We start from the raw sequence: 12,870 nt of genomic DNA, 5'->3' as shown, positions 1-12,870 counted from the left end.
CTGCTGGGATCCTACGCAGTCCTGTGACTGCAGGATTTCACAACTGGCAGAAGAAATACCCAAGATGCCGAGCCCAGGGGAGAAGTCAGTACTGGGGAGGGTGCACGTGGTTGTCCCTGCCACATGTTCAGCCCTGTGCTCTGTTGAGGACAGCAGCAGCTAGGGAGCAGAAATGGAACAGGGTCACCAGTTTTGGTGTTTTGCAGTGGATGACCTGTACTGTGGTCTCAGGCAGCTTGGCAAGGACTACTGCCCCAGCCTCCCCATGTAAGGGATGGCCAGTACTGTGTTCTTTTTCACCCAGGACACAAGGTCTGAGGGGGCGGGCCTGGATGCAAATACACCCACACATGCACTCATGCAGGAACCCTTCTTGCATTCACATACATGCACATAGACATGACCACATACATCAAAGGACTAAAGCTTTGGTGGAAGCTGGCATAGAGCAGGCAGCAGCAGAAGGTTGATGCTTCTTAGCCTCTGATGGTCCTCACATTTCTTCCTCTTCCTCTCACTAGTCAGCACAGAGAGCAAGCTGCAGGGAAAGCAGACCCATTGCTACAGCATTGTATGCCCCACTACCCACCCCCCACCTACTGGATTTCTGCTCTCAGGAAATCCTTGCATTGTTCTCCTCCCATTAGAAAATAGCACTGGCCTCAGGAAGTAGCAAGGCCCCCAGCCCGCCTCCTAGGCCTCCTGGAGGGCAGCTGAATTACTCAGATTCTGTCTGCTGCTCTCCTTGGGCCCCAGGATGGGCCCAGGAGTGGAGACAAGTCCCAGTCTAATAATGCTACCACAGTCCACTCTAGCTTTGTAGCTACAGCTGCTTTCAGAGGTGATATGGACACCAAGCCATTCCGAGAAATGCCTCCCAGGCCCCATTCTCTCTACTCAGGCCTCATGACAGAGAAAATTAAGTGTGCCTATCTCCCCTCCTTCCCTGCTCCTTCATACTAGGGTGGCTCAGTCTCCAAAGTGGCTCTTGAGAGGCCCCTGCCAATCATGTTCCCTCCACATGAGAGTAAGACTGCTGCCTGGGCATATATCCTGGTCAGGCATCTGAGGGCTGATTCTTCATGGGCCATCCACTGTGTACCCATGGGATATATAAACTGCAGTGCTGGTCTCTCTATTGGAGAACAGCCCCACCTTTGAGCCCCTTGGTAGAGAATGGCTTACATGAACAGAACATATGCCTTCTACAACTTTGTGGTCTCTAGATGCCTCAGAAGCCTGGGGATCTGGGGAGCAGGCTTCCCAGAGGCAGTCTGTCTGTCCTCATAGAGTCAAGGACCCTTAGCTCTTTGAGGCCCAAGCCCCTTCACATGATAAAACTGGAAGTGCCACCTCCATGGGCCTGGCTGCTCTCACAGGCCATCCATCTCTGTTCCAGCTGTGTTGTGGACGAGATGGACTTCTCTGCCATGGAGCTGGATGAAGCCCTCCGGAAGTTCCAGGCACACATCCGAGTCCAAGGGGAGGCTCAGAAAGTGGAACGGCTCATCGAGGCATTCAGGTCAGGCCATGTGTGAGGTAAAGTGGGAAATACCACAGCAATGGAGGGGCATGCCCCTCATGGCATTGCAGGGGTCCAGAGCCACAGCACGATAGGCATCCATGCAAAATCAGCTTCCTGTGTCCCAGGGTTGGACCCCTGACTCTTGACAGTTGTACTTTGGAAGGACAGACCTTATTCTGATTTTTCAGATGAAGAAACTGGGGCTCAGAAGTTAATGTCTCCACTGCTAGCACTTTGCTCCCTGTCTCAAGGTCTGCTGACTTTCTGGAGGCAGTTTCCCAGTCCCAGGCTTAGTGTCTCCTGGTGACCCATCACACAAGCTACAAAGCCATGTGACCTGGGCTACTCACCAAGTCCACCTGCTGTGTGACTTTACACAGATTACTTCTCTCTGCCTCCCTTCTCCTCCCTGTGAGGTGGGGAAAATAGTAGCAATTAGAGAAGGATAGAAGGATAGAGGGGCCCACTTATGCCATACCTGACATGACAGTGAAGTTGTAGTCATTCCCTTTGGGACAGTGTGCAGACCTGCCATGTTGGGGCCTCCATGCTTGAGGCTGAGTATAGGCAGACTCCTGTCCACTGCTTGCCCAACTGTAGCAGTGGGGTCAGGAGGAGTGAGGACATGGAAGGTGGACCACTCCAGGGTAACTTCCTGGAGGGAGCAGCACTCAACTGGGCCTGGCTGGAGAAGGCTGAATTGCAGCTATTATTATATAACATCTGGATTGCAGCTATGCTACATACAGATGTTATCATCTGCTCTGCCCCTGCCTTTCCATGAGGCCTCCAGTAGAGAGGTGGTCAGAGACTATGGTGGCCAGTGAGACAGCAAGTGAGTGGAGCATTGGGTCAGCTGGTGAAGGCACTGAAGCCATGGCGAAGGGAAGCTAGCTTCCTCCCTGTGCTTCTAGATGGGACATCCTCATTCCAGGCAAGAGAATGAGAAGCTTTCCCTCCTATACCTGCCCTCCCACTCCCATGGGTGAGCTACGTTGGGAGGTGTGTTCTGGGCAGCCAGCAGTCACACTGAGATGTGGGTGGGAGGGGCTGCAGCAGGGCCAAAGGTTAGGGTTGACTAGCAGACAGTGCTAATGCAAGGCTTAGGTGATCCCTGACCAGCTTCCTGTCCTCCCAGCCAGCGGTACTGTGTCTGCAACCCTGGGGTGGTGCGACAGTTTCGGAACCCAGACACCATCTTCATCCTGGCCTTCGCCATCATCCTGCTCAACACAGACATGTACAGCCCCAATGTCAAGCCGGAGCGCAAAATGAAACTGGAGGACTTTGTCAAGAACCTCCGAGGTGAGCCAGGAGCAGGATGCACTGCTGCCCAGCCTTGCTTCCCTCTTTCCTGAGGACCTAGACACTAGACAACACATACCTGAGATGTGGGTGCTGGTGGGCCTGGCACAGAAGGCCTTTCAGGGAGCCCAGCACTATACATGCTCAACAGAGTGGAGTGCAGCCTGTGCCACACATGCCCCTCACTACAGGGGAGCTGGTATCTGCTTGCTCCAAGGGCAGAGAGGACCTGCCTTCTGTGGAGGTTTACCTAATGGATTCATTTTGAAAGGGAGCCCCCTGTACCATTCCTGTCAGCCTTGTATTTGCTTATGGAGGTAGTGGTCAGAAACCCCATGCACTGTTCAGGAAGCAGGGGCGTTGAGTTCTACTGGACAGGTGCTGCCTTTGGCTGTAGGTGAGAACATCCCTGGAGCTTCAGTGTATGTATTACCTGAAGGAGCAGATCTGGTTGGTCTATACTTGATCAAATTATTGAGTGCCAACTGTGGCTCTGTTATTTGTCCCCCTGTGCAGGAGGATGTCCCTGGGTAGTGCTCTCCAGTTCCTGGAAATTTTTACAGTGTCTTGACTCACCCTCTGTTGGCAGGACTATTGTAGCAGGAAGGCTTGGAGTATCCCCACATTCCCTGGGAAGTAGTCCTGGCTCACTCCATACATACCAAATGGCTCCTGCAGGCCTTACAGAGGAGGGAAGAATGCTGAGTGAGCCAGGGCCAGAGTCCTCATTGCAGAGGCCCCGAGCTACATGTTGACCAAGGAAGCTTGAGATTCCTAAGGAATTGTGCTTCCAGGAGGGAGACAGAAGGCAGAAGTGCAGGGGACACTCTCCTGAGGCCCAAGTGGTGAGGCAGAAACCAGGGTGCTAGTGGCTGCCTTTTCTGATGGCCCCAGGTCTTGTCTGCCCTAGCCTCTCTTGCTAGACCAATTTTTGTCATCACAGAATCCCATGTGGCCCTTGGGGGAAAAAAAAGCCAGAATTGATTTTCCTAGAGGAAGAAGGCTCCAAGGAGGGTCAGGCAGTACTTAATGCTCTCCCCCCTCCCCACCTCCTACCCTGCAAAACAGTGGACCAGCTGTTTAGAGTGAGACTACTGTTGTAATCCCACTAGGCAGGGCAGATCTGAGCACCCTAGTTCCCAGAAGGCTGCTACTCCATTAGCTCTAGCCCCTCTCTTCTAGCCAGAAACTTGTGTGCCTTTGGTTCCATCTGCCCTGTGCTTCAGAGGGGGACCAGAGGGAGACAGAGGCTTAGAGAGAGGGATGGGCCCAGGATCACAGCAGGAGGTTCCCAGGGGCAGGGGCAGGACTGCAAGACAGGGAGCTTTCTGAAGGAAGAATCCCCCTGCAACACATTACCTCAGATTACTGAACAGTACCAGTAGAAGGAACACCTCAGGGATATGTGTGTGCGCGTGCACACACACACACACACATATATATGTCAAAGAGGACTTTATTGGAGTCTTTCTCTTTCAGATTTTCCACTTTTAGATGGGTGTTATATATCACCAGAAGAAGAAAGTTACATAGTGCAGCCATCTCACACACTGAACACCTTCCTTGATCACCATGCAACATAGTTCTAGATTTATTTCATACATAGTAGTGTGTGCGTGTGTGTGTGTGTGTGTGTGTGTATGTGTGTGTGATGTGTGCTTGATGCCCACAGAATTCAGATGAGGGTATCAAATTTCCTGGAACTGGAGTTACAGCTGATTGTGAACCACCATGTGGGTGCTGGGAATCCAACCCAAGTCCTGCAAGAGTAGCAAGGGTTCTAAACTGCTAAGCTACCTCTCCAGCTCAACCTTAGAGCTTCTTTACTCATAACCACACCAAGTAGTAGCAAGGAGCCATAATGAAAGAGTGGATGCAGGTGCGTAAACACAGCTGGTTGCTGGTCAGCACAGAGAAGCCAGCTGTGGATCTGGGGAGACATGGATCACATGTTAAGAGAAAGCAACCAGTGTACAAGGCTAGCTGCCAACCTGCTTGTGTGGCTTCTGAGACAGACCAGAGACATTGGCTCAACAAGGCTTCGGGAACGGAGGATAGAGGGAAACTAGGACTTTAGAGGCAATGGCCTTATTCTGTGCTACAGTCTAATGTCAGAGTTTGTTTGTTGTTTTTAAAATATATTCATTTTTATGTGTATTTGTGTTTTGCCTGTACATATGTCTATGCACCACATGCATTGAGTTACAAACAGTTGTGAGTCACCATGTAGGTGCTGGGAACTTAACCTAGGTCTTCTGGAAGAGTAATTGGTGCTCTCAATCTCTATGCCATATCTCCAGCCTCCATCTTTATTGTGTGTGTGTGTGTGTGTGTGTGTGTGTGTGTTTTACTGAATGTGTGTTTATCACCATGTGTGTGCCTGGTGGTGCCCATGGAGGCCAGAGGAGGACCTTAGAGCCCCTGGAGCTTGAGCTACTGGCAGTTGTGAGCTGCCCTGTGGGCGCTGGGAACCAAACCCAGGTCCTCTGGAAGAGCTGCAAGTTTTAACTGCTGAGTCATTTCTCTAGATCTGTGTAATGGTATTTGTACACACTTGTTTAAGGCACCAAAACCAAACTCCTATGTAAGCCATAGACTTATGTTTCTGAGGATATTGCCAGGGAAGCTGGGTACAGGGAGTTCTAGGGACCTCCCTGTCTTATGCTAAATTTTCCTTAGCATAAAACTGCTTTTAAAAAAACGTCTATTTTTGTATTTGTCTTTAAATTACATCTTATGTGTTTGTGTGGATGTATGTATGAGCATTCAGAAGCAATAGGAGGAAACCAGCCATCCTGAGGTCGGTAGATAGGGTACAATTTTGGGGGAGTCCATTCTCTTCTCCTACCATGTATTATTTTATCCACTGAGCCATCTTGCCAGCTCATAGTCTATCTCTGAAAAACAGAAAGTGAGAGTTCTCCAGTGTTTCAGCAGGCTCCACCTCCTCCATGAAGGTCTTGGGCTCAGTTCCTAGAGCCCCGGTTGTGGCTGCTCTGCTCAGACACCTGTAAAAAGTCTCCCATTGCACGTGTACCTCTGTGGTCCTTATATGTGGGGCACATAGTAAGTGGATCCTGGGTCTCTCGGCCTTTGAGAGGGAAGCAATGATGCCATCATTGACTGGCATGTGTCTCCTCTCCCATGAGACAAGCTCCTCAAAAGCAGCAGAGAAGAGGGTTAGAAGTGCTGGTTCGGGTGGGATATCATGTGAGTCCTCATAGTCTTGGTCCTGTGCAGGCTGAGGGGCTAAGTTTGCTACAGGGAACCTGCTCTCCTGAGAGTTTATGTGCGTGTGGTTATAGTGGCCCAGTTATAGCCTTGCCTAGGCCTCTGCCATGGGATTGCAACACCACAGATGACCACAGCTCTGTAGAGGTTGCTCAGATGTAACATGAGTCTCTCTTGTTTCTCTGCGACACTGATGCTCTTGGTGACCTGCTATACCAAGGAGAATACCAAGCACAGGAGACTGGGTCACTTACCTATAGTATGATCTCGGAAGGGGCATAGATAGGGCTTAGCTCCAGGTGCCTCAGAGCCTGACTCACACTTCAGCTTGCATAGCCTGTGTATACCCTAGGCTAGTGGTTCTCAACCTGTAGGTCACAACTCCTGAAGGGGTCACATATCAGATATCCTGCATGTCCAGTATTTACACTATGATTCACAACAGTAGCACAATTAGTTATGAAGTAGCAACAAAATAAATGTATGGCTTGGGGGGTCACCACAACATGAGGAACTGTGCTAAAAGATCACAGCATTAGGAAGGTTGAGAACCACACTCCTTTAGCATCATGTGTGGAGTTGGGACCATTGTGGCCATGTCACAGGCCTTTGCTTCATTTGTGAGATAGATTTACGAAGGCCTGTGGACGTGGCTTATAGAAGGTGGCATAGCCCTGTTCTGTGACCTGCTGGTTCTGGTGGGAGGACTTAAAGGGCTATGACTCTGCTGAAAACCAGGAAAATGTTCGTCTGCTGGGTCCAGCTAGAAACACGTGAATCTAAGGTCTGCCTGGTGGGCCCAAGGCTGCATGGAGCTACGACTGCCCAAACCCCAGTGACACTCATGTCTGATCCCTGCCCCTGACCAGGTGTGGATGACGGTGAAGACATTCCCCGGGAGACGCTCATTGGGATCTATGAGCGAATTCGTAAGCGAGAACTGAAGACCAATGAGGACCACGTGTCCCAGGTGCAGAAGGTTGAGAAGCTCATCGTGGGCAAGAAGCCGGTATGCAGTGGGCCTGATCTCCTACCCCTGAGTGTAATCTTGCATCAGCTCTGCCACCACTAGAAGGGCCCTCCCAGCCTGGACTGCAGCTTTTCTAAGCAATTCCTCTTGCAGCTGCTTACCTGAGAACATTATTTGGCCCTCAAGTGACTAACAGGCTACCGTGGCATGTGGTCTGTTGCCAGCTCAACATTGGTCTAGGGATGCCCTTAGATCCTCCAAGACACCACAGCAAACCAGGGCCTCTTTTGGGCAGTACTCCTGGGCACCCTAGTGGCTGAAGAGAAAGAGCAGGTGTTGTGGAGGGTGGAGGGAACCACCTTTGGGAACATCAGTTCACTTCTTGTGTGTTGTTTTTTCCTATAGATTGGATCCCTGCATCATGGTCTTGGCTGTGTGAGTACTCTGCTCTTCTGATGCTCCATCTACAGTTCTTCTGCCATGCCTCAGGCTGCTACAGAGTCCAAGCTCATTTCCAGAGAAAGCCTAATCTCAATTCCATAGTTTCCCATCCCCACACCTTTGTGGGTCCTGAGATCTTAGCCATACATGGAAAGTGATGGTGGCAAGCCAAGACAGTGTGCCTGAGAGGACATTTATGTAGTCACTAAGGGCTTTCCTGCATCCCCCACCCCTCTCCATTATTCCTTACTCCTGACCTAACTCTGTCCCTTTGTCTCACACTTCATACCTCCTCTGCCCCAGCCACTCCATGTTTGTCTACTCAAGTCCCAGAGTATGCAAGCAGGCACGTGCCTGGCAGTCTTCAATATGCCCAGTTACCTGTTGTCAGTCCTCTCAGGGCAACACACACACGCACCCCATCCCAGATTGCCCAAGGAAAGACTCCAATACTCCTGTCCCCATGGCTGCCTGTAGCCTACTATCTTCTATCTTCCCTCTTACTGAGCTACTTGAACATGCTAGATGCCCAAACTGTCTACCCTCAGTCCTCAAAATGAAGACCTGAACATAGCGGCTCCACCAAGCAGCTGGCAACTGGCTGACTTCTTATGAGCAGGCCTAGAGGGTTGACTCTGCCAAATCACCTGTATCCTGCCAGAGCCAGGACTCCCACAGCAGAGCTAGGCCTTGCTGGTAGCTTGCCCCTCTGCCACAGAATACTGGCTTATAGTGTGGTCTGGAGGGTGAATGATTGGCTATGGTGCAGCTGTGGAGTGCTCCTGTAAACCAGTGTCAATACTTGCAGCAGCTTGTGTGCAAAACACAGGACAAGGCCCTGGCCAGAGTTTTTCAGGCTATCTAGCAGGCATCAGAAGGCACCAGAGGAGTAGGGTTTGAGTAAATGTCCCTGGCATGGCTCTGTAGTGTCCTGCCTCAGTTTTCTCATCTAAGGAAGGACTCTGGAAAAGATTGTCTGCAGAGGGAGGGCTGATAAATAAAGGTGTTTGGGGGTGGGCAGTCAGAACACATAGCTTCCTCTTTGACACTGAGTTCTCTGTGACATGTTAGGGAGCCAGCTGAACACATGGGAAGGGGGCATGGCAAATGCAACCTAAGTCCTGGTCAGAGAGCAGAGGTCAAGAATCTCACCCCTGGGGACAGGTGACCATAGTCTGGTGTCTTTCCCTGTACAGGTGCTCTCTCTTCCCCATCGACGGCTGGTCTGCTACTGCCGGCTTTTTGAAGTTCCTGACCCCAACAAACCTCAGAAGCTGGGACTGCATCAGCGAGAGATCTTCCTATTCAATGACCTTCTGGTGGTATGTGGTGTTGGGGGTGGGTGGGGTGGGTGGGTTAGGGAGTCAGATGTCCTTATGCCCATGACTGAGCAAGGACACTGGCCCAGAGTCTGAGTTCAAGAGATTATTAACTCACAGCCATGAACAGAGGTGTCCCTTGCCCCATGTCAACAGCCAGGGCCCCTGACTCCAGAGTGCCTCAGGGTTGTAGGACTCTATATCTGGGCCCATTCTGCTGCTTCATAAAACTCTAAGGCTTTAGGAGAACCTCCAAGTGCCATTCCCAAGTGTGTATCCTGCCACTTGGCAGTGGAGGACTCTTCCCTGCTCAACAGGTCACACACTCCCAGGCTGGCAGGAAAGCTTCCCCCCTGTCCCCGCCCCGCCTGTTTGCTTTCTGTTGCTGTGAAAAACACCATGATTAAAAGCAACTTGATGAGGAAAGGGTTTAGCTTAGCTTAAGGTCCATCATGAAGGAGAGTCAGGGCAGGCACTGAAACAAAGAAATGCTGCTTACTGACTTCCTCAGTTTCATTTCTTATACAACCCAGGACCACCTGCTCAGGGGTGGCACTACCCACCTCAATCAAGAAAATGCCCTGTCGCCGGGCAGTGGTGGCGCACACCTTTAATCCCAGCACTTGGGAGGCAGAGGCAGGCAGATTTCTGAGTTCGAGAGTTCGAGGCTAGCCTGGTCTACCGAGTGAGTTCCAGAACAGCCAGGGCTACACAGAGAAACCCTGTCTTGAAAAACCAAAAAAAAAAAAAAAGAAGAAGAAAAAGAAAATGCCCCGTCGACTTGCCTACCAATAGAGACTTGCCACTTTAATAGATTTCCTCACTTGAGGTACTTCTCAGATGACTCTAGTGTGTCATCATGTCACTGGCTGGCATCTGGTCTCTTTGGTGACAATCCCTGTTTTGAAGGGCAGAGACCTCAGACATGAAGGTTCAAACCCTTGAACAAATTATCCAAACTCTGAGTGTCCTCATGTGCAGAGAACCTCTCTCATGTGATAGGCTTTCCAGCTATCTGCTAGCCTGGAGACAACAGTTTTGCTCTTAGGAGCAGTCGGAAAGAGCAAGTCCTGACAAGGTGAGATCAGCAGCACCCTGCCTTAGGTGCCCGTCCCCAGTATTTTGGGCTTTGGTGACAGCCAATATGGCAAGGGGACCTCAGCCTCTTTACCAATACTGCATATCAGCTCCATGTCTGCTGCCCTAGGTCACCAAGATCTTCCAGAAGAAGAAGAACTCAGTGACATACAGCTTCCGGCAGTCCTTCTCCCTCTACGGCATGCAGGTCCTACTCTTCGAGAACCAGTGTGAGTCCCTAGGACCTGTTGGGTATGACCGGGAATGTTTGTTTCTTTGGTCTGTCACCTTCAGCTGAGATGCAAGCCTTCTGGGTACACACTCCCTTCCCTCTCAGACTAGACAAATAGAATGATACTTTGCTAAGGACCAGGGTTTTTAACAGGCTGAAGTGGGTCCATCTATGACATGTCCAAGAGAAGCATTCAGTGAATAGTCCGATGACATGCAGAAGCTGAGAGTTCATTACCCTGGGACCAACCCTTGCTCTGTAATATGAGTACAGCACTGCCTACCCTTTAAGCTGAGGATGTCACTGTCCTCTAGGGCTTAGGCCCTGGCAGTGGCCACAGGCTTCAGACTAAGCTGTTGCCTGTATCATGAGGAAGCCATGCTTATGGTTTGCCTCTGCAGAGCCCACCTCAGGGCCCATCCCAGTGCACACCACATTTATTCTCTGGTCAGTGGACCATATAGTGACTGCTGACCCCACAGCCCTTCCTCTCCTCCCTTGCAGACTATCCCAATGGCATCCGGCTGACATCTGCTGTCCCTGGAGCAGATATCAAAGTGCTAATAAACTTCAACGCTCCCAATCCTCAGGACCGGAAGAAATTCACTGATGACCTACGGGAGTCTGTCGCTGAAGTGCAAGAAATGGAGAAACACCGGATAGAGTGTAAGTCCCAAGCAAGACACAGAGAATCACCCCATAGTACATAAGTTCCAACAGTCTTCCCAGGGAGCCTTCCTGTCTCATGGCTATTTGGTGCCAGAACTCCTTGATATCCAGGTCTTTGTTTTCCCCATCTAAACCTCCTCCCGGCCATGGGCTTAGGGAGACGTCCTTCCCCTTAGCACACTGCTTGTCTTAGCCTGGCCCCTGCTTCTGGTCACTGCGGAGTTGGCTTATGCCCTTTAATCCTTACCCTCATCCTGGCCCAGTAACTGCTAGGATCCTGGCTCTAGGTCTCTACACTGTCCCCACCTCTTCCTTTGTAGATAGGGGTGGCCCATTCTTCTCCCCATCCAGGCCTAACCTGCAGCCTTCCAGAGCCCTAAGTGCTAGTCTTCATTATCACAGGCAGCCTTGTCCCCAAGCACTGCCCAGGATGCCAGCATGCCCCCTGCTTTCCCAGGAATCCCCCTCCCTCTTCCCACTGCCTCTCACTGTTCCTCCTGCTCTATTACAGCTGAGCTCGAGAAGCAGAAAGGTGTCGTGCGGCCCAGCATGTCACAGTGTTCCAGCCTCAAAAAGGAGTCAGGCAACGGGACACTGAGCAGGGCTTGCCTGGATGACAGCTATGCCAGTGGCGAGGGCCTCAAGCGCAGCGCCCTCAGCAGCTCACTGAGAGACCTCTCAGAAGCGGGTAAGAGCTGGGCTGAGAAGCACCCTCCCAGCTGGTGCATGCAGGACTGAGGCCTGGCGTACAGGCAGTCATGGTGCTGGAAAGGGCTGCTCGAGCATGGACACAATGCTCTTGGAAGTCCATGAGCACTCCAGCATGGTAGTGGAACACAGAAGTGTCCAGGGGACAGTCTGTACAGGACAGCCAGGGATGGCACCCTACTTCCCTACCTCTCCCAGGGTCCCTATCGCTTTCCCTGTACCAACTGCTCTAAGGCTAAGAGTCAGGCTGGTGCATCCCAAGTGCTCTCTGCTGCTGTGTGTTCTTATGCTAATGAATGAAATGGAGCGAAGCCTACTGAGCTGCTGGGAACCCCCTTTGCCACTCACTGTCTTGGTTTTGCTTCCTATAGAGCTCCATTCCTGAGAATTCCAGGCCTCTGTTACCCCAAAGCCACTGCTGCAGTAGGTGTGACTAGCTCCAGGGTTTGGGGAAGGCAGAGATGTTTCCTTGTTCTATGGTTTAATTTGGTGCCAGGCACTTAACCCCAGGAAGCAGGAGCCCTCGAGCCTCCTCCTAGATTTCTTATAGGTAGAAAGTACTGTGGGCTGGGGAGGCTGCTTTCAGTGGTCTCATCTAGCCTTGGAGGAGAAACAGACACTGTCAGAGCAACAGCCCCTTAGCTACCACAAGTGTCTAGCCAGTCAGTATTCACGGAGCTGTGTGACCTGGGCTTATTGTGGGGCCCTCTGAGCCTGCCCAGCACTCCCTGCCTGCCCTCCCACCACAGCTCTGCCTCATACTGCTTTCTCATTTCTCAGGAATTGTTTTCTCCTTTTTTGAGTTTTCTTTGCTTTTGTCATTTTTTTTCATAGTAAGAATATGACACTCACCACCAGCATGAGGGTTTAAGCGAGGGCTTCTCAACCTGGACACTGGAGACACTCTGGGGCAAATAACTGCCTGCCGTTCACTGAGGCCAGCAGCACTTGCCCAGTTGTGACAACCTGTTGCATCTCCAGAAATGCCAGGTGTCATATCACTCCTGGTTGAGAACCACTAGCTTCCCAGTGGCCTGTTCCACCCAGCCATGTCACTCGACTGCTTGGGCCCTGGGGTGGTTTGAGTCTGTGCAGTGGTCCTGCTGTGACTGAGGCCCAGGAGAGCAGGCTCAGGGATGCCCTGGTTTTATCCCTGCAAGGATGGAGCTCCTTGATGCAGCTGCTATCTGAATTACAGAGGCAAGGATTCCAGGGGCAAAAAAACTCAGAGGGGATCCCAGGCATCTAAGTCCAGACCAAGACCTCCTGTGATGCCCAGTAAAGCAGCAGCTTACCCTGTAAGATGTTGGCAGGGCATCTGGAAAGGCAGAGGGCTTGACCTGGGCATCAAGGCCCCAACAGGCAGCCAAATCTTCCTCACTCCCCACAGCTG

General features: G+C 51.4%; 1 protein-coding gene across 3 annotated transcripts in view; it reads left to right on the top strand.

Moving 5' to 3' along the window:
• The window catches only part of Iqsec1 (IQ motif and Sec7 domain 1), a 103,334-nt gene that overhangs the window by 83,588 nt on the left and 6,876 nt on the right, over positions 1-12,870 (top strand). For all 3 annotated transcript variants that reach the window (XM_028773106.1, XM_028773107.1, XM_028773108.1), the window contains exons 5-12: positions 1,400-1,522; positions 2,664-2,830; positions 6,931-7,070; positions 7,437-7,466; positions 8,669-8,794; positions 9,999-10,098; positions 10,605-10,766; positions 11,281-11,457. In XM_028773106.1, the coding sequence (XP_028628939.1) occupies positions 1,400-1,522; positions 2,664-2,830; positions 6,931-7,070; positions 7,437-7,466; positions 8,669-8,794; positions 9,999-10,098; positions 10,605-10,766; positions 11,281-11,457 (1,025 nt within the window). The remainder of the gene's footprint in view (positions 1-1,399; positions 1,523-2,663; positions 2,831-6,930; positions 7,071-7,436; positions 7,467-8,668; positions 8,795-9,998; positions 10,099-10,604; positions 10,767-11,280; positions 11,458-12,870) is intronic.

Source organism: Grammomys surdaster, unplaced genomic scaffold (genome assembly GCF_004785775.1).
Source record: "Grammomys surdaster isolate TR1022 unplaced genomic scaffold, NIH_TR_1.0 220, whole genome shotgun sequence".
Taxonomy (NCBI): Eukaryota; Metazoa; Chordata; class Mammalia; order Rodentia; family Muridae; genus Grammomys; species Grammomys surdaster.
Note: the sequence above shows the minus strand (reverse complement) of the source record. Positions and strands in the feature narration are given on the sequence as shown.